The following is a 22,297-nucleotide window of genomic DNA, read 5'->3' on the forward strand; positions in this document are numbered from 1 at the left end:
CCCATCAACATGTATTTATAGTTAGGATTTTTGGCCCTAATATGCATTACTTTGCACTTGTCCACATTGAACCTCATCTGCCACGTTGACGCCCACTCACCCAGCCTCGACAGATCCCTTTGGAGTGCCTCACAACCTTCTCTGGTTATCACTACCCTGAACAATTTAGTATCTGCAAACTTAGCAATTTCACTGCTTACTCCCAACTCCAAATCATCAATGAACAAGTTAAAAAAGCAATGGACCCAGTACTGAGCTCTGCGGTACTCCCACTGTTTACCACCTTCCACTGTGAAAACTGCCCATTTATACTCACTCTGTTTCCTATTAATTAAGCCAGTTTTTGATCCACAAGTGGACTTGTCCTTTTACCCCTTGAATACTGAACTTACTTAAGAGCTTTTGATGAGGATCTTTACCAAAACGATTTCTGGAAATCAAGGTAAACAACATCTATTGGGTCCTCTTCGTCCACATGTTTGTTCACCCCCCTCAAAGAACACTAACAGGTTAGTGAGACAAGATTTTCCCTTACAGAACGCATGCTGAGCCTTCCTCAATAGCTTTTGTTCATCAATATGCCTACGAATTCTCTAATAACGGTTTCCACCAACTTACCCAGTACCCTCTCAAACCGCACACAGTATCAGCTGTGGGTTTAGTAAAAACTAAATGATACAGTAGATGCCCACTGAAGTCCAGAAGTAGACTTTAATAAAAGTTGAACCAAACTATAACTAAACAATTTCCTTTCACCAAGCATACATTTTGAATGTGAACATTTGCCAACACGAACTGTTAGATTACTGCAAAACCACTTCCAGAAAAACGCCCCTATTGCGATGCTGTTTTGTCTGGATTTTCTTTTGCATCAAGGCTGAAGCAAGAATCCCTGTCATGTTTATGGCTGTGTTTGCAAATTCCCTGTTTAATAAATAAAGGGGAGAGACACGTTCTGCCGCTACATTTAGAACAAGACAGGTAAACTCAAGTAAGCGCAAGTAAATCTGCATTGGCATCTTCTCCAATAGGCCGATTGTCCACTTTGGCTTGCCCTTCTCAGTGACTGCAAGGGAGAAATAATCCATCCTTTCAAAAGGCCATCTCCCTTCAAACTGTTACTCTTCGAACAAGGCCAAGGAGAAGTCTTCAGGAGAGTAATTTTTCTCCTCAGCAAAGACAGTCATTTCCTGGCTACCAAAATGTCCCTCTTCCTTGTCTCCAAAGGCCTTCAACTCCTCCAGCTCCTCATGGCTCACACGGACCTTATTCAATGCCAGATTATTTTCTGCCGCCTGAGAGGTTTCGGCCTTGTTCAAACTACCCTTCTCACTGGGATGACCAGATGGCAATAAATTAGCCTTGCTGCTGTCAGTGCAGGAACTGGGATGTTTGGTTTCAGCATCCTTACACCTTGGCACAACAAATGACATCTCAGGACCTTGAGAGGAACACAAAAACCAATGATGACTTTCCTCCCTGGACCACACAATCATCCTGTGTGTCACAGCAATATCCTCTCCTGTTGCATAATCCCAGTCCCTTCCAGGCTCTGCTCTTGGCAGTGCTAAATGAACTTCAAATAATCACGTGAAGTATAAAAATGAGATTGAAGTTCCATTCACAGTTGTGTCTCTTTGCCTTTGTGCACTGACTGAGCAGGCCCTGGAGTCTTGGTTGCACTGACTGCAACAGACTAACACAGCTGCCCTGCTGGAAACAGTGTCTCTGACACCAAACAGAACAAGCCTCTCATCTACACCAGTAAAGGAAGAGAGACTAAATTTGGTTCCTACCTTTCAGATCTTCCTGCTCCTTCTTTCCTTTGGACTCAGCTACAGCTTTGAGGGGCACTGCCTTTCTTCGACTCCTCTTTGATAAAGGGGAACTGCTTTCAGCTTCCAGTGTGCTTTTTTTGCCTCCTGCATGAGCAAGTTGGAGGCACTGGTTTTATTTCCATACAAGCCTAGCGCTCAAAATTGTGGAGCAAATGGGAAACTGAAGGCTAGAATGGGCTGGGCTGGAAATTACTTCGTGGCGAGCGTAGCTTCCTGAGCCAAAACACTCACTTTTGACACAGGTTTTCTTCGTAAGCTTTCCATCAGGTCTCACCACTGGAGTCCCAAGGAGAAGCTAGAATACAGAAGCTGTTAGTTAATCAGACAGCACAAATAGCCACACTGATAAAGTCCACAGAAACACTTTCCTAATAACCACCTGAGGGCCTTTTGCAATGGTCAAATGCAAAAGGGAATCAGTCACCCCAAGAAACTCCTCTCACAAACATATGAAGCACCGTTATGTGAAGTACATCAAGTTCAGAATTGCCTACTCTAACTGGCAATGGCTCTTCAGGAGTCTCAGGCAGAAGTCTTACACATCACCTGCTACCTGAGCCTTTAAAAATAAAGATAAAAACTGGACTAAAGCTGGAAACAACACGGGTTGAATCTTGGAGCTTCTGTGTGCAAAGCAGATGCTCTGCCACTGAACTATGGCCCTTCCCCAAATCCGCAAACCTGGTCTTGGCTCTTAGTCGATGTCACAGTGCTTGCATTCCTGCCAACTGGATCCTGGATCTTCTTGGCACGAGGATGACAGGTGAGGTTGTCAAGATCTTCAATGCAAAAAAGAACAGGGAGTCTATAAGAGACATCCTGGCTGTCTCCTGACTTCTCTGATAACATTAAGGCTTTCAGTTGCTCATACCACTCCAAGCGACGAAGCCAAAATACCTTTATGGTCTTTCTCTCCGAATCGGCTGCAGAATCCAAACATTCTTATTCTTTCCTGGTGCAGTAAAGGGGAAGAGCAAGATAGGTAGTGATATACTGCTGCAGAAAAAAAGAAGGAACAACCTGGACTTGTTGCAGTCCAAAATAAGAAGTGTCTAGATTCAGACGCGTCATCCAGCTACAGCTGCCGCGCACTGCCTCAGATCAGGGACATTTATGAACAGAAATGCAGAGCTGGGTGTTATCAGTATAACGTGATGCCGCTGCACTCCAAAACCACACGTAGCTTTGTCTCCCCCAGTGACTTCATGCCAACTTTAAATAGGATCAGTTCTCACGCTGAGCCCTGTAGATCTCTGCAGTCCAGCTTCCTAAAGGCTGAGCTGGCATCTCCTCTTTGCCCATGTGGACAAAAGGGAATGAAACTGATGGAGAGCTAGATCTGAATGGAGTACTGTTAGAGTCCTTCACAAGTGAGTTTCCTCATCATGCAACAGGAGGTTGCTCACCATCCCCCCTGTTTTTTAAAATATCAGAAGTAAGTATTAGATCCAAATAGGCAGCGGTGTTGGTGTGAAGTAGTAGAGCAAAATAGGAGTCAATTGCACCTTTAAGACGAAATTAGTCACAGGGATTCCAAAAGTTACAAACCAGACAAAGGTGCAGTCTGGGAATGAGCATCCTCCCCTTATTTAAATCGAGTTTGCACAGCACCCCACCCCCCCCCAAAAAAAGCCTCACAGAAACAGAAAATTCTTCTTTGCATAACAAGTGCATAAAATGTGGGATTTGCTGGCAGGAGATGTAGTGATGGCAACAGGAACAGACAGCTTTATAAGACGATTAGACAGATTCATGGAGGACAGGTCTATCAGAGGCTACCAGCCATGGTGACTAAAGGGAAGCTCCGCATCCAGAGACAGTAAAACTTGGTTCTCCAGTGCCAGAAGGCAACATAAGGAAAGACCTCTCTGCCCTGTTGCTGGACCTCGAGAGGAACTGGTTGGCTGCTGTGTGAGATATGATGCTGGACTAGATGGACCCTCACTGGTCTGATCCATCTTATCTTACGTTTGAATGAAGCAGCTCTGGACAGCATTTTGCCAGCAGTTTTCACTGGGAGGATCCCTCCAGCTGTTCTAAAAGTATCCCAATTGCAGAACTCAAAAAAGAGTCCAAAGGGTAACATTTACAAATGTGAAGGCTGCCCCCTGTCCTACCGGAATGCTTATTTGCCTTGCTTCTTTTGCCATCTTCTGGGCCCTTTCCAGATTCTTCTTGTCACTTTTGATCTTGGGTTTGGCCTGAAAGACAAAGTGTGAGACACACTGAAAGGACGCTTAGATTTAGCAACTGGGGCTGAAATGCTATTCCTCTCAGTCCTCCCAACCCCCAAACAAAAATCACGGACTTTTTTGGGGAGGGGGGGAAGGAGGAAGGCTTTTCACAGGCATGTGTATACTGAAAACAGGCATAGGTTTAACCATCTTGACCTCCCCAGGGAAGCTCCAGGAACTCTAGTTCTGGGAAGCACACAGGGTTTCTCTGCACATCCAGAAGCAAGCTAGATGCAAGGTATGCTTTAAACCCAGTTCTGCCACAATCCCATAGACAGAAGGGCAGTAACATGCGTATGTGACTGTTTTTAACTGCAAAGGGTACCTGGCCTCAACCACGCACTGCTTATCTCCTTGCAGCCCCTCCCCAGAAAGCTTCTTTTCTATTCATTGTGCTCTGATATCAGAATAAGCTGGGAGACAACTGCATGGGGGGAGGTGACGGGGCAGGTGTTAGAAGGGGTTTGCACTCTTCCTCTGTGTGCCCCTTTGGGGCGGGGAGGGACCCTTTCCCATGTGACATGGGGAAATCAGAATTTAAACACACATCTGACACCACCACATCCCGTCTGGTCCTCAGAACTGGATTCCTCACAGTACCACTTGAGGAGCAGTAGGGCTGAACGGCTTTAAATGTAACTGCATCATGAAAAGGATACCAATCTCCAGGGGGGACCTGGGGAACCCCCAGTTTTACAACTTATCTCTGGACAACAGAGATCAGCTCCCCTGGGGAAAATGGCTGCTTTGGAGGGTGAACTCTGTGGCACTATACCCCATTGAGTTTGTCCTCCTGGATCTGGCAACCCTACCCCCCCCCCATCCCCTGCTGATGGCCACCCTAATCATGTAGCCATAATGTAATGTCAGCAGTCTTTCCTAATTGCAAAATACAACACTGGTGGAACAACAGATGAGAAAAGGAGGAGGAGCTCAGTGCCCTGAATGAAGTTCATAGAGGGTTGGCATGGATGAGGTGGGGGTGGGGGAAGGGAACTGAACAAAACAGAGTCCTCCAATCACTAGAACCCCTCTGCTCTCAAGACACCCCCCCTCCCTTCCCAGCTCTGCCAGGAGGTCATGACTTAGCTACCCCCACCTATTTTTTGTAGCCTTCTGCTGCTTTGTGTTTGCTGTCAAAAGGTATCACCTGTCAGTTGGGCTTCTTTCAGTACCCACAACCTCCTGTTGCCTGGCTACTGATCTAAGTCATCTTCCGTTGCAATTAGCAGCCACAAACAAAAGCCCCTTTACCAGACGATTGTCCTCTGCATTTGGTTCACCAAAGTTCCTCAGCATAGAAGCAGGGATCCAAGCCCGGGATACAGAGTCACCAAAAAAGGTCACGTGGTATTTGGACTGCAATGGGGAATAAAACACACCACATTTGGCTGATGGGAGTGACCTTAATCCAGTATGCAGCAGCTTGGATTCTTTTCCCGCGCCCAACGCCATTACGTGTGGCGACCCTTTGCCAGAGCCGAGATATGACTACTCTCAGATGGAGGCAGCTGTTGATACACATCCTCCACTGACCAAAACAAATGTTCACAATGCTTACAGGAAGGGAATCTGTACGAGAGGAAAACAGGAAGTATTCTCCAATGTCAGGATCAGCTTCTATCATCCCAGGCCACCTATAACCACAGACAAGAAAGAGCAGAAGGCCCCGTTATGATTGCACCAGGTCAGTCCTGGTGTCTGGTAAGGGCTTTCCCCCTGAGACTTTGGGCATCATTTTAAAGAAGAAGTCTATTTGGCAAAGGAAAATTCTTCCAGATGGCATTCATCAAGGAATAAAGGTTTGGATGATTAATTGCTTGGAACGCTTTCCCTATGAAGAAATGTTAAAACACTTGGGGCTCTTTAGCTTGGAGAAACGTCGACTGCAGGGTGACATGATAGAGGTTTACAAGATTATGCAAGGGATGGAGAAAGTAGAGAAAGAAGTCCTTTTCTCCCTTTCTCACAATACAAGAACTCGTGGGCATTCCATGAAATTGCTGAGCAGTCAGGTTAAAACAGATAAAAGGAAGTACTTCTTCACCCAAAGGGTGATTAACATGTGGAATTCACTGCCACAGGAGGTGGTGGTGGCTACAAGCACAGCCAGCTTCAAGAGGGGATTGGATAAAAATATGGAGCTGAGGTCCATCAGTGGCTATGAGCCACAGTATATTACTGGAACTGTCTGGGGCAGTGATGCTCTGTATTCTTGGTGCTTTGGGGGGGAGGGCAAAGTGGAAGGGCTTCTAGACCCACTTGTGAACCTCCTGATGGCACTTGGGTTTTTTTGGGGGGGGGCCATTGCGCGACACAGAGTGTTGGACTGGATGGGCCATGGGCCTGATCCAAAATGGCTTCTCTTATGTTCTTAATATTCAAAAACTTCAAATGTAAAACTTTGCCCTTTTAGCTTATGAGAAAAAGGATTGCAGATTTATACCCCGCCCTTCTCTCTGAATCAGAGACTCAGAGCAGCTTACAATCTCCTTTAACTCCTTCCCCCACAACAGACACCCTGTGAGGTGGGTGGGGCTGAGAGGGCTCTCACAGCAGCTGCCCTTTCAAGGACAACCTCTGCAATAGCCATGGCTAACCCAAGGCCATTCCAGCAGCTGCAAGTGGAGGAGTGGGGAATCAAACCTGGTTCTGCCAGATAAAAGTCCATGCACTTAACCACTACACCAAGCTGGCTCTCCTTTTTAGCTTATGAGCATAACCTATTCATAAAACTGCCTTCTTCACTGAGGGATTGAGAAGGTTAAGCCACATATGATATCAGGAATCCATGATCAGATTTTCTGTCGTAACACTGAGCTGCAGAAAGCAGGTATGAAGTGGTGGAACAGGGAGATAAATATGGCTCAGGTCCCAAAAAATAGGAAAAGTTTTGTTGCTGTTGTTTAATTCCTTGTGTTATTTCCCTGATCAAAACTGTCACATGAATACATGAAGCTGCCTTATACTGAACCAGACCTACTCAGAACTCTCCAAGTTCTCAGGTACAGGTCTTTCATATCACCTAATGTTTTGTCTTCTTTAATTGAAGATGCCAGGGGTTGCACCTGGGACCGTTGCATGCCAAGCAGATGCTCTACTACTGAGCCGTGGCCCCTCCCTGAAGGCACAAGCCGGTGCATTCAAAGCAAGAGACCTAGAATAATGCACACCAACAGATGACGCTGCCTTATACTGAATCAGACTAGCAGCAGCTCTCCAGAGAGAAAGGCTTTTCACTTCACCTACTGCCTGATCCTTTCACTTGGAGATGCCAGGAATTGGGCCTGGGATCTTCCACATGCTGAGCTACCATTAAAATTCCTGATCTACCACTAACAGTGCAATCCTAAAGAGAGTTACACCAGTCTGAGCCTATTCATTTTAATGGGCTTAGACTGGAGTAAGTCTCTTTAGGATTGTACTGTAAGCCACAGCCCATCCCTTTTTGATCCTTTTAAGAAACAAAAAAGCTGCACAATATGGATTTTCTTTTTCCCCACTAAAGCTTAAAGCAGATGGGGGGAGGGGAGGAGGAATTTCTAACAGTAGAAATGGCACTGGGAAGTTGAGTGCCATGGCCCCAGGTACTAAGTTTAAATCCCTGTGATGGGATCATACTCCCCCTTTCCCCTGCCCTGAACCCTTCTTTGTATCTAACTTTAGATTCTACCTTTTACCCTGCATTCTGTTTCTGCCAACCACACTGAAGGTGCCAAACAAACAAACATCATTGCCTTACTTCAAATAACTCTTTCAAGAATATAAGACGTATGGTAGGCATCAAAGAAGCATATAGCTTATTCAAAGGACTGGGAGTTTCCCTTTCTGTGGACCAGAGGCCCCATTCTTGGCCAGTTTTCCATCGAAAGCCTGCAGCTGCTGCACTGGCAAAGGTGCTAATAAGCTTGGCTATTCTGGCTAAGTTTCTCAGGGAGGGTAAGCGGTGGAACAGACTGCGGGGAGCCATTGGACTGGGAGTTGTAGATACTGGGAGCTTTGAAAATAAAATCACTATGGGGGATCTCAGTTAAGCATTTACACATGTGGGTGGACAGTTTTGTGCTCTCAGCTGAAACAGAAAACCTGTCAGTTTAGCAGAAAGCCATGTTCTTCTAACACTATTAGAGCAGAATCCTTGGCAGAGCACCCTTCTGAACTCAATGTACTTACAGGAGTGTAACTCTCCTTAGGATTGCATGGTATCTGCAGTTCCTTGCCCCCCTGCCATTGTGGCCCCCACCTTATGGAATGGCCTGCCTGAGGAAGTCAGAAAGATTCCCACTTGAAGGGCTTTCTGCCAGCTATGCTGAACTGAATTATTCAAGAGGGCTTTTCTGCACAGGCAACAGAGTTGCACTGAACTAAATGATTCACAAAGTTACTTGGATAAATCATTAGCAACTGTGGTCTAGACTATTGTGTTTAGCTTGCCGAAACGAGGAGCCTGCTATGTAATTTTTGCATCACTTAACGTGTCATATTAATACTTATGTTCCATTTTTAGATTTCTGATTGGTTCTACAATCCCCTTGTACTGTTCATTGAATGTCGATCATATTGACTCACTCTGTATAAGCCACCTTGAGTCCAAGTGAGAAAGGCAGACTATAAAGAACATAAATAAAAATAAACAAAATACTCCTGCAATCTGACACCAGGTCCTTTTGACACGCCTTTCTCCTTTGGCACTTGAATGTCTCTCATTCATTTCAGTGGGGCTAAGTGTCCTTAGGATCCCAGACCAAATTCAGGGAAATTGCATACTATTTTAAAATGAATACATTTAGCTGGGGATGGGGTGCCTACCATGGGTATCCATACTGTTTGGCCCACACAATTGACCCGGGGATATAAACTGCATAGACCACTTCACTTTCAGACCCTGACCATGTTTCCTCAGGGATGCTGCAGCTGTTGTACCGAAGATCTGCAACAGAGAAGTGACAAGGTGACTGGATTTCACAAGCTGTTTCTGTGCTTGCAAGAGGCTGTGGGCACCTAGGAAGTAGTCTGTGTCCTTATTTTGAAGGAGTGGCAGAGAAAAGGACTAAAAGAAAATAGGTCACAATTCTGGAGACATTTAGAACCACAGAATCATAGAGCTGGAAGGGACCTTCAGGGTCATCTAGTCCAACTCCCTGCACAATACAGAAACTTCACAAATAGCTCTCCCCACAAACACACCCTTCCTGACCTTCTTCTCATGATCTGCCTAATTCACAGAATCAGATGGCCATCGAGACTCTTCTTAAAAACTTCCAAGGAAGGAGAGTCCACCACCTCCTGAGGAAGCCTGTTCCACTGAGGAACTGCTCTAGCTGTCAGGAAGGTCTTCCTAATGTTTAGCCGGTAACTCTTCTGATTTAATTTCAACCCGCTGGTTCTGGTCTGATCTGGGGCAACTGAAAACAATTCCTCTTACTTTTATCATTCGCAAGTGCCAACATGGTGCCAGTGGTCACTACGGTGCCCACCAGCCCCTTTCCTGGAGCCCACCAAGTGTTTCCAGATAGTGGGGAGGGTCAGGTGAGACTAGAGCCCAGCAGGCCTTCTGATGGGCCATGCAGATTAAAAGGCATCCTTTATCAAACCGGGCTTCTAACGCTGAAGAGTTACTATAAACAAAGTTATGCCGAACCTCACTGCCTGACATTCAGCGCTTGGCTCCACCTCCTGCGGCAGCCATTTCATTGCTGTATCCACCACCTTGTGTCAGAATCCCAGAGGTGCCCACAGGCTCAAAAAGGCTGGGGATCCCTGGTGCGGGCTATGCAAATTCACACTGACGCTTAAACTGGCTTTCCTTTTATCAGTCACATCCTTTACACCCAGGCAGATAGCGGTTCCTTGGGGCATGCAACAGGCAGAAGTAACACCAGCACACCTCTCTTGTTGGGCCGAGGGAAGCAGGAGCTGCCAAGCGCCTCACCACTCCCCCGGCAAAAGACCGGGCCTTCTGCCTTACCTGGGTTCTCGCTGCAGGACCAATTCTCAGGCAGAGCTGATGGGTCTATGTCACTGCTGAGGCACCTCCACTTCCCACAGGCTGGATGGGAGCACTGGACCCAGGCCACACACCAACCTGAGCGGAGAACAGGAAAGAGCACCATGAACTTCACGGAATGTGCTTGGTGTGGTGTGAAGAGGCATCACGTGAAGCGGCCTTACACCGAATCAAACCCTTGGTACTTGGTGCTGAGCTGTTTTCTGTGGCCCCAGGTCAGACCAGAACCAGCAGGTTGAAATTAAATCGGAAGAGATTTTGACAAAACGTTAAGAAGAACTTCCTAAGTTAGAGCGATTCCACAGTGGAAAAGGCTTCCTCGGGAGGTGGTGGGCTCTCCTTCTTTGGAGGTTTTTAAACAGAGGCTAGATGGCCATCTGACAGCAATGAAGATCCTGTGAATTTAGGGGGAGGTGTTTGTGAGTTTCCTGCCTTGTGCAGGGGGCTGGACTAGATGACCCTGGAGGTCCCTTCCAACTCTAGGATTCTTCGGGAGGTGGTGGGCTCTCCTTCTTTGGAGGTTTTTAAACAGAGGCTCGATGGCCATCTGACAGCAATGCCGATCCTGTGAATTTAGGGGGGAGGTGTATGTGAATTTCATGCATTGTGCAGGGGGTTGGACTGGCGGTCCCCTCCAACTCTGATTCTATAATTCTACTTTGAAGTATGCACTGTCTACTCAGATTGGCAATGGCTCTCCAGGGTCTCAGACGGAGGTCTTTCACAAGACTTCCTACCTGTTCCTTCTAGCTAAGATGCCGTGTGTTGAACCTGGGACATTCTGCATGCCAAGCAGATGTTCTGCCACTGAGTCCCAGCCCTTTCCATCATTCGTTGTCTGTGACTGGTGTGTGCAGTCTTCTGTCTTAGGAGATGGTCCATTCTACCCTTCTGAATCAAGATGTGCATTCATGTACCCCATCCCCTTCTGAAGAAGTATGCATGCATACGAAAGCGAACAAAACCTTGCTGGTCTTCAAGGTGCTCCTTGACTCCTACTTTGTTCTACTGCTTCAGACCAACACGGCTGCTGCCCACCTGGATTCATGTATTCATTTATTACACTCTCTGTATCCTCACCTTTCTCCAGAGTGAGCTAACAAAATGCCAGCAGACAAGACAATAGAACGAACAAGATAACAACACGTAATAGAACGGCCTATTCAGACCTCCGACACAACTGCACAGAGCCACCTGGGCACCAATACCCAGTAATCTTCCAGAGGGTAGCCCTGTTGGTCTGCAGGAGAACAGCAGAACACCTAGAATCGGTTTCAGTAGCATCTATGAGACGAGCAAGATTTTGGGGGTAGAAGCTTTCAAGAATAAAAGCACCCTTTGACAGACACGAGACATCCCGTATCTCACAAAGGAAGCTTTGACTCTTGGAAGCTTCCACCCCGAAAATCTTGTTGGGTCTCTAAAGTCCCACTGGATTTCAATCTAGTCAGTCCCTAGTAAAGGCCCCTCCGACTTCTCCAGTAAGCTGTTCCACAAAATGGACACAGAAGGAACGAGCCAGTCTGTGAGAGGGCACAGTGAAGTGACCAGATGAGCCTAATGCATGCTTTGGTTCATAGATGGGCCTTATAAATAAGGGCCACTGCACAAAGATGTGGTACTTCTAACCTTCAGGTCTGAAAAGAGAAGGCTATCCTCCAAGGAGACTGCGCTGGGCGAGAAAGATTTTCAAAGTAAGGTGCCCCATACAGCTGTGGGTGCACCTATATGCCTCCTCAGCGTTGAAGAGATATGGATTTAAACCCCGCCCTTCACTGCCAAAAGGAGCCTCAGAGTGGCTTACAATCTCCTTTCCCTTCCCCTCCCCACAACAGGCACCCTGTAAGGTAGGCACAGCTGAGAGAGCTCTGACAGAAACTGTTCTTGAGAGGAACAGCTCTGTGAGAGCTTGTGACTGACTCAAGGTCACATCAGCAGGTGCATGTGGAGGACCAGGGAATTGAATCCAGTTCTCCCAGATAAGATCCACACACTTAACCCCTACACCAAACTGGCTCTCTCAAGGGACTCAGGGATTTAGAAACATGGGATTCTCTGTTACTTAAGAGACATGACTGTTTTAAAATCTCTGCTCCTGAGCAGGCTGCCAGAGACCGACATTACTGGTGGTGGCAACACACTGTGGGCTAAAGCTGGGCCTTTAAGCAGCCTCAGGAGAAAGGGAAGGTTTTATATCATGCCTCTTATAATTAAGTAGGCCAAACAGCTTCCTTTCTCACTCTCTCTGGTAGTTAATTAAGACTATCTTAATCTCCACCAAGTGCCTAGGAACTATCTGCAAAGCTACAGCTGTTTGGCATTTTGGTGCTCCCAGACTCATCTAACAAACAAGGTCTTTGACCACCACCCATTTCGTCTGCCACCCCCCCTCCGAAACCCTTTGGCAGGGATGGGGAGGCTCACTACAACTTCCTTCATCGGCTGCCTCCTCCTCTTCCCCCTCCTTTTGCTTTTCCTCTTGGTGAACGATCTGGGTGTTGCCCTGAACTTTTTTCTTGGGCGCTCCTTTCCGGTTTTCTTTACGCCCCCCATTGTCTGCTTCTGGGTTCTCATCTGCCAGGAGACAAAGAAAAACAAGTCCTGTGTGTGTTATTGCCTCTTTAGAAAAACACCCGACGAGTGATGGGGTGGCGACACTGGAGCTGGTGGCTAGAAGAGGAAACCAGGAACTGTTTAGCAGTCAGCAGAAGCAACTTGTTTTCAAACTTTGGCAAGAATGTGGATGTCACTCTGCCCCACGTAGCTGCCCTCCCCCCACACTTCTCTCTTTTCCCCTTGCCCTCATTCCTACTCATCTTGACACATTCTTTCCACAGCCCTTGGTGTTGAGCTCTTTCACAGCTCCCATTCTTTCCAAAGGAGAGTGTTATACAGGGAGTTCTTACTTTTATCACCGTTGTCCTTCACAGAAAGCTTGCTGCGTCTCCTCTTCTCACGCTGAGATTCCTTCTGTTCCGCTTCTAGAAGCATCACATCTTCATCCCTACTTGCTTTTTCAGAGACAGCTTCTTTTATAGGTGGAGAGGCTCCCACAGTTCCTCTGTGACAAACAGGGAAAGCACAATCCTGAGGCACAGTTCAGCCCCCGCAGCTTGAGAAAACAGGCCTTCTCAGAGCAATTTATATGAAAAATAGGGGGATGTTTTCAAGAAGGAACAAGGGAGCCAAGTGGCATGTGGTACTAATGTGACTAGAATATGGACTGTATAAATTGGCCCTAAAAAATTAGTCACAGGAGGTCCTTTCTGGATCAGGGCTTTCCCACCAAGAGCACAACTGAGAAATACCCCGTCTGGGCGTACCCTTGGCTGGAACAAAGACAAGGCGCAAGACAGGTGTTCATCTTTTTCTCTACCAGAGCTTGAACCTACTCTGTGTGTGTGTGTGTGCATGCACAAACAAATGTGTGCAAATTTCTGCTTGGGGAACATCCTGGAGAGGACAGGGACAAAAGAGTAAAACTTGCCCTTCTCCAGTGCTGAAGCCCAATCCTAATAATTTCTCCCCTTCCCCTCCAGCTTTTAGCACCGAACTACATGTCTGGAGTCCCAATGACAGAACACTGCAGGTACCGTGGAACTAAATCACCACTCTTGCTTCTAGGGCTTTGCATTTAGTCTCCTGCATTTCTAGCTAAGGAGTCCCATAGTAGAGAGTGGTAAAGCTGCAGTACTGCAGTCCATGCTCTCTGCTCACAACCGGAGTTCAATCCTGGCGGAAGCTGGGTTCAAATTAACTCAGCCTTCCATCCTTCCGAGGTCGGTGAAATGAGTACCCAGTTTGCTGGGGAAGTGTCGATGACTGGGGAAGGCAATGGCAGAGCACCCCGTAAAAAAGTCTGCTATGAAAACGTTGTGATGCGACGTCACCCCGAAGTCGGAAACGACTGGTGCTTGCACAGGAGACTACCTTTACCTTTATATTTCTAGCTAAACAAACCCAGAACACAACCATTTCTCTCCCAAATGAATGAGATCCTACAACCCCTTGGACCTCCAGAATCCAGGAGAGAGAAACACAGCAGGCACCCGCAGTCTGCCTGAGATGCCCGAGATGTTTGTTATGCACGGCACTAACACACGCAAAAGAGCCCCAATGCCATTTTTGAAAAAATAGTAAGGGGGAGGTAGCTCTTCCCAACTACCTCTTCCTTCCACTTGCCTGGGAGGTCTCTTCTTCCCACCAAGAGCAGCAGGGCTCAACATGGGTTTTGACCTGCATTTTGAATCCTGCAAGCAGGGAAGTGGTTAGGCAGGTCTGTTCAGAGCAGGGAAATGGTAGATGGGGGGGATAATGAACACTCCTCTTCGTTCACGGTTTCTTTACTCTGTCCTCTGCCACCCAGAAGTTTTTCTTTGACAACACACACAGCTGTGAGCAGAGGCCTGGGAACTGCTGGCAACCTGCAAAGATAAAGCCTGGGCATCTGCATAGCCTGTACTGCAGCACCACCCAGAGGCCAAAAATGGGCATTCACACACAGAGCCTGCTGGGCTCCTTTCCGGTAATGCGGCTGGGGAGGGAGTCTCTGGGCATTTTCACAACAAAAGTTGCTTCCACAAGGCCCCCAAAAAAGCACTTTCTCAACTCAAGACTTAAACTGGGGTGCAAATTAAAAACCCCACGTTGATTACAGACTACATTTAATAACACTGAGACCTAAAAATCAAAGGTGCTGGTTGATGTTTTGAGTGAAAATGAGCCGTGAACAAGGCTTGATGATGTCTTTTTTTTTAATGCTGTGTTAATACTTCGTTAATTTTTAACTATTTCTTAATCTGCGTGGTGTTTTCACTGTGTTTCACTTCTAAGCCAGCAAGAGCAAGTCTCCTGGAAAGACAGCCTAGAAACGTTCTAAGCAGACAAGTGAACAGGGTGTCAGAAAGAGCGTCGCACAAGAGCAAGTGCTCCATGCAAAGGTCTGGGAGTTTCAGCCTACTTCCACACTAGTGGTTTGGCCAGGCATGGACATCACAACGTCCTGTGGCAGTCCACCTTGCTTGGGGAGGGACGGTGGCTCAGTGGTAGAGCATCTGCTTGGGAAGCAGAAGGTCCCAGGTTCAATCCCTGGCATCTCCAAAAAAGGGTCCAGGCAAATAGGTGTGAAAAACCTCAGCTTGAGACCCTGGAGAGCCGCTGCCAGTCTGAATAGACAAGACTGATTTTGATGGACCCGGGGGGGGTCTGATTCAGTAGAAGGCAGCTTCATATGTTCAGCACTATGGAGTCATCCTTTAGGGGATGGACGGTGGCTCAGTGGTAGAGCATCTGCTTGGGAAGCAGAAGGTCCCAGGTTCAATCCCTGGCATCTCCAAAAAGGGTCCAGGCAAGTAGGCCTGAAAAACCTCAGCTTGAGACCCTGGAGAGCCGCTGCCAGTCTGAGAAGACAATACTGACTTCGATGGACCAAGAGTCTGATTTGGTATAAGGCAGCTTCATATGTTCACATCTTTCAGATCTGAAGTGAGAAGGTCTTTGTGAAATGGAAGACACCAGGACAGCCTCGCTTGGTCCAGTGTGGCCAGTCAAAGGGCTAGTGAGGCGTTATGTGGCTAGTGTCTCATTTTGAGTTGCCACGTCCTCTCTTCATCATGGCAGGGAAATTTCGGTGGGGTGTTCTGGGTGGTAGGAGAGTAGTTACAAATGTATTAGTTTTCTTTAAGCAGAATTGCAAATATAGCCAACATCATCACATCTCTGCCAAGTAAGACAGCAAGACTTTGTTCACTGCACCAGTGAAAGATGGAAGCATAACACACTGGAAAGATCAACAAAACATATGTCAACCATAACTTAAGACCAGTTTACATAAGAACATAAGAGAAGTCATGTTGGATCAGGCCAATAGCCCATCCAGTCTAACACTCTGTGTCACAAGTGGCAAAAAACCCCAAGTGCCATCAAGAGGTCCATCAGTGGGGCCAGGGCACTAGAAGCCCTCCCACTGTTGTGCCCCCCCCCAGCACCAAGAATACAGAGCATCACTGCCCCAGACAGACAGTTCCAACAATAAGCTGTGGCTAATAGCCACTGATGGAACTCTGCTCCATATGCTTATCCATTCCCCTCTTGAAGCTGGCTATGCTTGCAGCCGCCACCTCCTGTGGCACTGAATTCCACATGTTAATCACCCTTTGGGTGAAGATATACTTCCTTTTATCAGTTCAAACCCAACTGCTCAGCAATTTCATTGAATGCCCACGAGAGAAAAGGACTTCGTTCTCTACCTTCTCTATCCCATCCATAATCTTGTAAACCTCTATCACGTCACCCCGCAGTCATCGTTTCCCCAAGTTAAAGAGCCCCAAGCGTTTTAACCTTTCTTCATAGGGAAAGTGTTCCAACCCTTTAATTATTCTAGTTGCCCTTTTCTGCACTTTTCCCAATGCTATAATATCTTTTTCGAGGTGCAGTGACCAGAATTGTACACAGTATTCCAAATGAGGCTGCACCATCCATTTATACAGGGGCATTATGATACCGGCTAATTTGTTTTCAATTCCCTTCCTGATAATTCCCAGCATGGTGTTGGCCTTTTTTATTGCAGTTGCAGACTGTCTTGACATTTTCAGTGAGTTATCTACCACGACCCCAAGATCTCTCTCTTGGTCAGTCTCTGCCAGTTCACACCCCATCAACTTGTATTTATAGCTATGCTTTTTGGTCCCAATGTGCATTACTTTTCACATGGCCACACTGAACCTCATCTGCCACGTTGACGCCCACTCACCCAGCCTCAACAGATCCCTCTGAAGTACCTCATAATCCTCTCTGGTTTTCACCACCCAATTTAATGTCATCTGCAAACTTAGCCACTTCACTGCTTACTCCCAACTCCAAATCATTAATGAACAAGTTAAAAAGCATGGGACCCAGTACTGAGCCCTGCGGCACCCCACTGCTTACCATCTTCCACAGCAAAGACTGTCCATTTATACTCACTCCCTGCTTCCTCTTAATTAGCCAGTTTTTGATCCACAAGAGGACTTGTCCTTTTACTCCATGACTCTCAAGCTTACTAAGGAGCCTTTGATGAGGAACTTTATCAAAAGCTTTCTGGGAGTCATGTTTGTTCACTCCCTCAAAGAACTCTTAATAGGTTAGTAAGGTAAGATCTTCCCTTACAGAACCCATGCTGAGTCTTCCTCAATAACTCGTGTTCATCAATGTGCCTACTAATTCTCTTTGATAATGGTTTCTACCAATATTCCCGGTATTGAAGTCAGACTGATTGGCCTGATTCCTCTTAAGGCTTGTTTATTTGTATCACTTTGGTTTTCAATCAGGTCCTACGTAGAAAATCTCTACCCACCAATGGTGTTTGTATACTACAGCAATGAGTAACTTCCCTGGCTGGAGAGTGCCTCTGAGAATGTGCAGAATGCCCCTGCCTTCAGTATGTTATCACAAGACCCACCACATACAAACAGGTTTGAGAAACTTACCTTCCCAGACCTTGTTCCTCAGCTGAAGGAGCTATCTTCTTTAGGTCTTCTGGAAATAAAAAAGTAACTGTCTTTAAGCAGCTCTGCTATCTATGCCTTAAAACTGGGGTGTTGAACTCAGTTGTTATGAGGGCTGGATCTGACATAAATGAGACCTTGTTCAGCCGGGCCACGTGTGTTATAAAATGCAATGCCAGAAAATGAAGATACGAACTTTATAAAGGACACAGAGGTGCTTTTTTAAAAGGTGCTTTCTTGGTATCTCTCTCATAGGATCAAGGGAACTGAGCAAAGGAAGCTCTGGCTCTTTACCTCCCTCTCCAGGTGACCAGGAGGTGGAGGAATCTCAGTCAATAGAAGGAAGAAAGGCTTGGCTCAGTAGTTCTGCTGTGTGATTGAGAGAGCCTGACAAAGCAAGCTCTCCCCCTCCCCCCCAAGGGAGGAGCCTCAGCCAATGGAGAAAGTACAGGCTTTGCTCTGTAGCTCCTGGGCAATTGAGCAAGCCTGACAAATGTCCATGAACTTTTTAAGACTCCCTTTAAATACCTGCTTTCTATTCCCTGCAAAAACCTGCTTAGTTGTTTTTTGAGGGCTTTCTGCAAACCCCATTTAAAGAAAGTGAGGTCAATGGGATTTGCGGGGCCACAACGCGGTTCAGGAACAAACCTCCTGGTTTGATTCAGTTTGTGGTTTGGCCACAAACCACATATTCCAGTTTGTGCCCATCCCTAGTTACACTGCAGCTTCTTTATCACTCTTCTAAGAACCTAAAACAGCTATGCTAGATCAGAACAATGATCCACCTACTCATTTTTCATACCATGGCCCACCAGAGGTCCACAGAAATCCCATCAGCAAGGCACAAAACCCTACTGGGCCAGATGAGCCACTGGTCTGATCCAGCAGTGCTGCTCTTTTGTTCTTAATGTCTACGATCGTGGCAATTCCATTTAGCCACCAGGGCTAACAGCCATGGACAGACTTCACCTATCGATGCATTAATCTCCTGTCAAAGCCATCTAAAGAGGCCATTTTTGTGATAGCGAATTCCACAACTGAATTACTGCGTGAGTGAGGGACTTCTTTTCTCAAGAAGTACTCTCGCCCATTCTCAAGATCTCTCTGTCAGCATACCCATGCACTCCTCCAAAGACTTCTTAAGTACACTCTCAACAATCTCTTCAAATACTGAGTCGCTGAGGCAATCGTCTTCCTGCCAAAAGATGAGCAAACAGAGTAGTTACAAAAAACCTGCATCAACTAGACTGGACAGTAAATACAGACCCCAAGCCAGCACCTCTTGCTCACATAAATACACAGCTGAAAAATAAGGACTGCGTAATAGGGCTCTTTCAGTGCAAGGACTCATCCTTTCCTCCAGTAGGAGTCTTATCTAATTGTTTCCCATGGCACCAAACTCTCATAGCCTCCAGTGATTTCCACACACTAGTTAAGTTCATTCATGCCTGGGCGATGCTCTTGTTTTTCATGACTGTAATTTAATATCCACCAAAGAGGCCCTATTGAACGTCAGATGTAAGATGTGCACAAATAATGTCCATGTTTAATAACGTTTAAAGAAACACACAACATTGTACAAAATATCTCAGAGAGGGAGGACAATGAGAACTCCGCATTTTGAGGACTTTTAAGTTTGACTGTTTCTCAAGGAAAGTGAGGCCATTTCCCCTCCCATGCTGCCAGGGAGGGGGGGGTTTGTCCCTACCCCTCAAGAAATAGCTAGATCATGATAGCAATTTACTTACGAGCTCCTCTAAATTCCAGCTTTCATATTTTAGAAAAGTAAACCTCTAGCTCAGAGGCCCCTAACGTGGTGCCCATGGGCACCATGGCACCTGCCAACAGCTTTTCTGGAGCCCACTAATTTTTTTTAGAAAGCAGGGGAAGTTTTAGAGCAGCAAAGCTTCTAACAGGCCACTGGAGATTTCCCTCAGCAGTGAGAAACTACAACTACGTAGCTCCCGCCCTGTCCCCTTTGACAGTGACTTCCAAGATGAACTGGGCTTCCAAGAGGACCACCTCCTCCATCTCGTCTCCCAAACTGCAGTGGTTCTTCTGAGTACTGTTGTTCAATTGCTCCCCCTCCCAGGCTTTTTTATTACAGGCAGCATCACTGTATCACTAGCGTTACAACATTGCAGAAATATACAAACTACTGGTCTAAAAAAAACACACAAAAGTCTGATAGAGGCATAAGGAGAGGGAGGGGGGGGGGACAAAGGGTGCAAGGGGAAAGAACAGGGAATCACCCCATGCTAAGGCTCCATGCTGTCCCCATGCAATTCTCCATTGCCACTGCAAACTCAAGGGGCCAAATATACCTTTCCAATTACATTCTTGGTAATGTCTCGATCCTTCTTGTGCTTCGCTGTCATTTCTACTTTAGTGCTCCTCTTCTGCTTATCTTGATCTTCCGTGTTGACCTTTGGATAATGTGCTTTCACGGGTTTGGCCGCAGCTCCATCGCCTGCAGAGAGGTTCAGAGGAACAGGATTTGCTTGGCCATCTTCTTGTTTCCTAGGAAGGTCTAGCTCTCCTTCAGAAAAGGCAGTGCTGGGTTTGATTAATGGAGGAGCAAAGAACTTCTTTGACACTTTCCGGAGTTCTGAAATAATGGAAAACATAATTCACTCGTTAGCGAATACGCTAGTTAAAAAGAGTGCTACAAACATTAGTCCTGCTTTTACCACAACAGACTAGCAGTGCCAAGCTAAGCAGCACCACACCTTTCTAAGCCTGAGTCCAGAGTAAATCTCCATTGATCTTAAAGGAGCCACTGGACTCAATCTTTCTTCTGATGCTGCAGACCAGCACAGCTACCCTCCTGAATCTATCTTTCAATTGAATTAGAAGTATATAGCTTTGCTTAGAATAGCACAGTAAGGCAGCTAGCCCCCTCTAATGGTATATAGTAATATTTAGGAACATTTTAAAAATGTAAATAAAGCCATGTTGGTTCAGGCCAATGGTCCACCCAGCCCAACAATCTGTGTCACACAGTGGCCAAAAACCAGGTGCCATCAGGAGGTCCACCAGTGGGGCCAGGACACTAGAAGCCCTCCCACACCCAAGCACCAAGAATAGGTGAGGTAGGTGAGGCTACTGAGCCCAAGGTCACCCAGCAGGCCTCATGTACAGGAGTGGGGTCTCCAGACTAGATTCCACTGCTCTTAATCCCTGCATCATGCAGCAGCCATTTCCTCCAGAGGAACCAAACTATGTAGCCTGGAGATCAGTTGTAATTCTGGGGGAGGTTGGCAACCCAAGGTGGTACACACCATGATTTTGTAGGAAAGTGAGAAAACCCCACTTCCCAGTAGCATCAAAGCTGGGCCAAACAACGCATTTGTAAGTGGCTAAGGCAGGGTTGGCCAAAATGTGGCTTAGGAGCCACATCTTGTCTGGCTCTCAAAGCCCCTACTGTCCCATTGGAGAAGGCATTTGTCTAAATCGCTTTTCCAAGCCAAGCCAGCTGGAGGGCTTGGATATTGCATTTAAAGTTGCTTTCTTTCCACCTCTCTCTTCTTCCTCCCTCCCCATCTATTCACCTTCCTTCATGCTCTCAAACATCTGACATTTATTCTAAGCAGCTCTTATGTTAAGCAAGTTTGGCCACCCCTGGGCTAAGGTAACATTAAGTAACATTTCACCAGGAATGGAAGGCACCACATTTATTTATCAGGAAGTTATCTTGCAGAAAAAACTTTTTGAAATTATTTGTATTAATGCTTGAAAAATATAAGAATTTATTTCTGTCTGAAGGATGTGGGCTGTCTCTGCCCAACAGCACTGTAAGTTATTCTTGTCAGTTTCACACTCCTGTTTTTGAAAGAAGCAGAATTAAGGATTTTTCAGTTACAGCCTTGGGAGAGCAAGAACTAGACTGAAAAATATGGTCTGCCTCTCCCCAGCATTGGTGATCGCATATCTAGCCCGCTTTTTAAAAAGAAAGAGGGGAACACAGGCACAGCTATTCCTTCACTGCCCATTTAGAATCTTTGGAAACTAACTAAAACGTTCTTGTTTCCTTGAGAAATGCCCTTAAAGGGTGTGTGTGTTTGTGTGTGTGGCCTCTGGTCTGTGCATTGCAGGACTGTATTGATAAGCAGCCCCAGTGCGAAACAGCCCCTCCCCATGTTTCCTTTAAAATAAATAAACAAAGTACAAACTGATCTTACCCTCATCATTGTTCTGTCTTGCCATTACAGAACTGTATGTCTTGGAGATTTTTGTTCCAATCAAATTCTTTTATTAAGAAGGGAAGAGAGAAAAGAGAGCAAGTAATAAAGGCACATGTTTAACTGGGTTTCTGCAGAAACAAAATGGTAATGCTCCTTGTGAAGATGAAGACAGGGAGAGTCCCCTGGATTTTCCCTCTCTCCTTGCTTCAGATGGGTTAATCTCCCACAACTATAGAACAAAGCAGTAGAAAAGTGCACCTTTAAGACCAACTAAGTTTTACCACAACTATGTAATTTAACCAAGACAAAGTCTGTGAGATCCTCTTGAGTGAATAGCCACAAAAGCATGGAATAGCAAGTATGACAGTTATTCCAGAACAATTAAACCAGTGAAAGAATGTCTCAAAAGTGCTTTCAGATTCTCCTTTTTGAGCAGAAGATTTCTGCTTTCAATCCCTTTGCCTCAGGCAGACACCAATAGGCAAGGGCATTTCCTACCACATACTGATTCCTTTCTAACAAGGACCCCATATTCCCATATGAACTTGCT

General features: G+C 46.3%; 1 protein-coding gene across 1 annotated transcript; it reads right to left on the bottom strand.

The window, feature by feature from the left end:
- Positions 1–692: 692 nt before the first annotated feature.
- On the bottom strand, positions 693–21,778 carry ZCWPW1 (zinc finger CW-type and PWWP domain containing 1). The gene is made up of 16 exons (XM_060256404.1): positions 21,745–21,778; positions 19,888–20,171; positions 18,680–18,758; positions 17,546–17,594; positions 12,986–13,140; positions 12,504–12,653; positions 10,041–10,157; positions 8,882–9,002; positions 5,634–5,709; positions 5,327–5,431; positions 3,956–4,039; positions 2,736–2,790; positions 2,520–2,617; positions 2,070–2,133; positions 1,797–1,922; positions 693–1,441 (listed from the first exon to the last, which is right to left on the bottom strand). Exons 1-16 carry the CDS (start codon positions 21,767–21,769, stop codon positions 1,119–1,121), a joined length of 1,911 nt encoding a protein of 636 aa, XP_060112387.1. The 5' UTR covers positions 21,770–21,778; the 3' UTR covers positions 693–1,118.
- Between the last annotated feature and the right edge of the window lie 519 nt (positions 21,779–22,297).

The sequence above is a fragment of the Heteronotia binoei genome, chromosome 15 (assembly GCF_032191835.1).
Source record: "Heteronotia binoei isolate CCM8104 ecotype False Entrance Well chromosome 15, APGP_CSIRO_Hbin_v1, whole genome shotgun sequence".
Taxonomy (NCBI): domain Eukaryota; kingdom Metazoa; phylum Chordata; class Lepidosauria; order Squamata; family Gekkonidae; genus Heteronotia; species Heteronotia binoei.

Excerpts from the sequence above, each read along its gene's own strand:
- ZCWPW1 (XM_060256404.1), bottom strand. The coding sequence starts at position 21,769 with ATGGCAAGACAGAACAATGATGAGG. Across the intron at positions 20,172-21,744 it reads AAGACAGAACAATGATGAGG|AACTCCGGAAAGTGTCAAAG; the intron begins GTAAGATCAGTT and ends CCATTATTTCAG. Across the intron at positions 13,141-17,545 it reads GAGGAACAAGGTCTGGGAAG|AGGAACTGTGGGAGCCTCTC; the intron begins GTAAGTTTCTCA and ends TGTTTGTCACAG.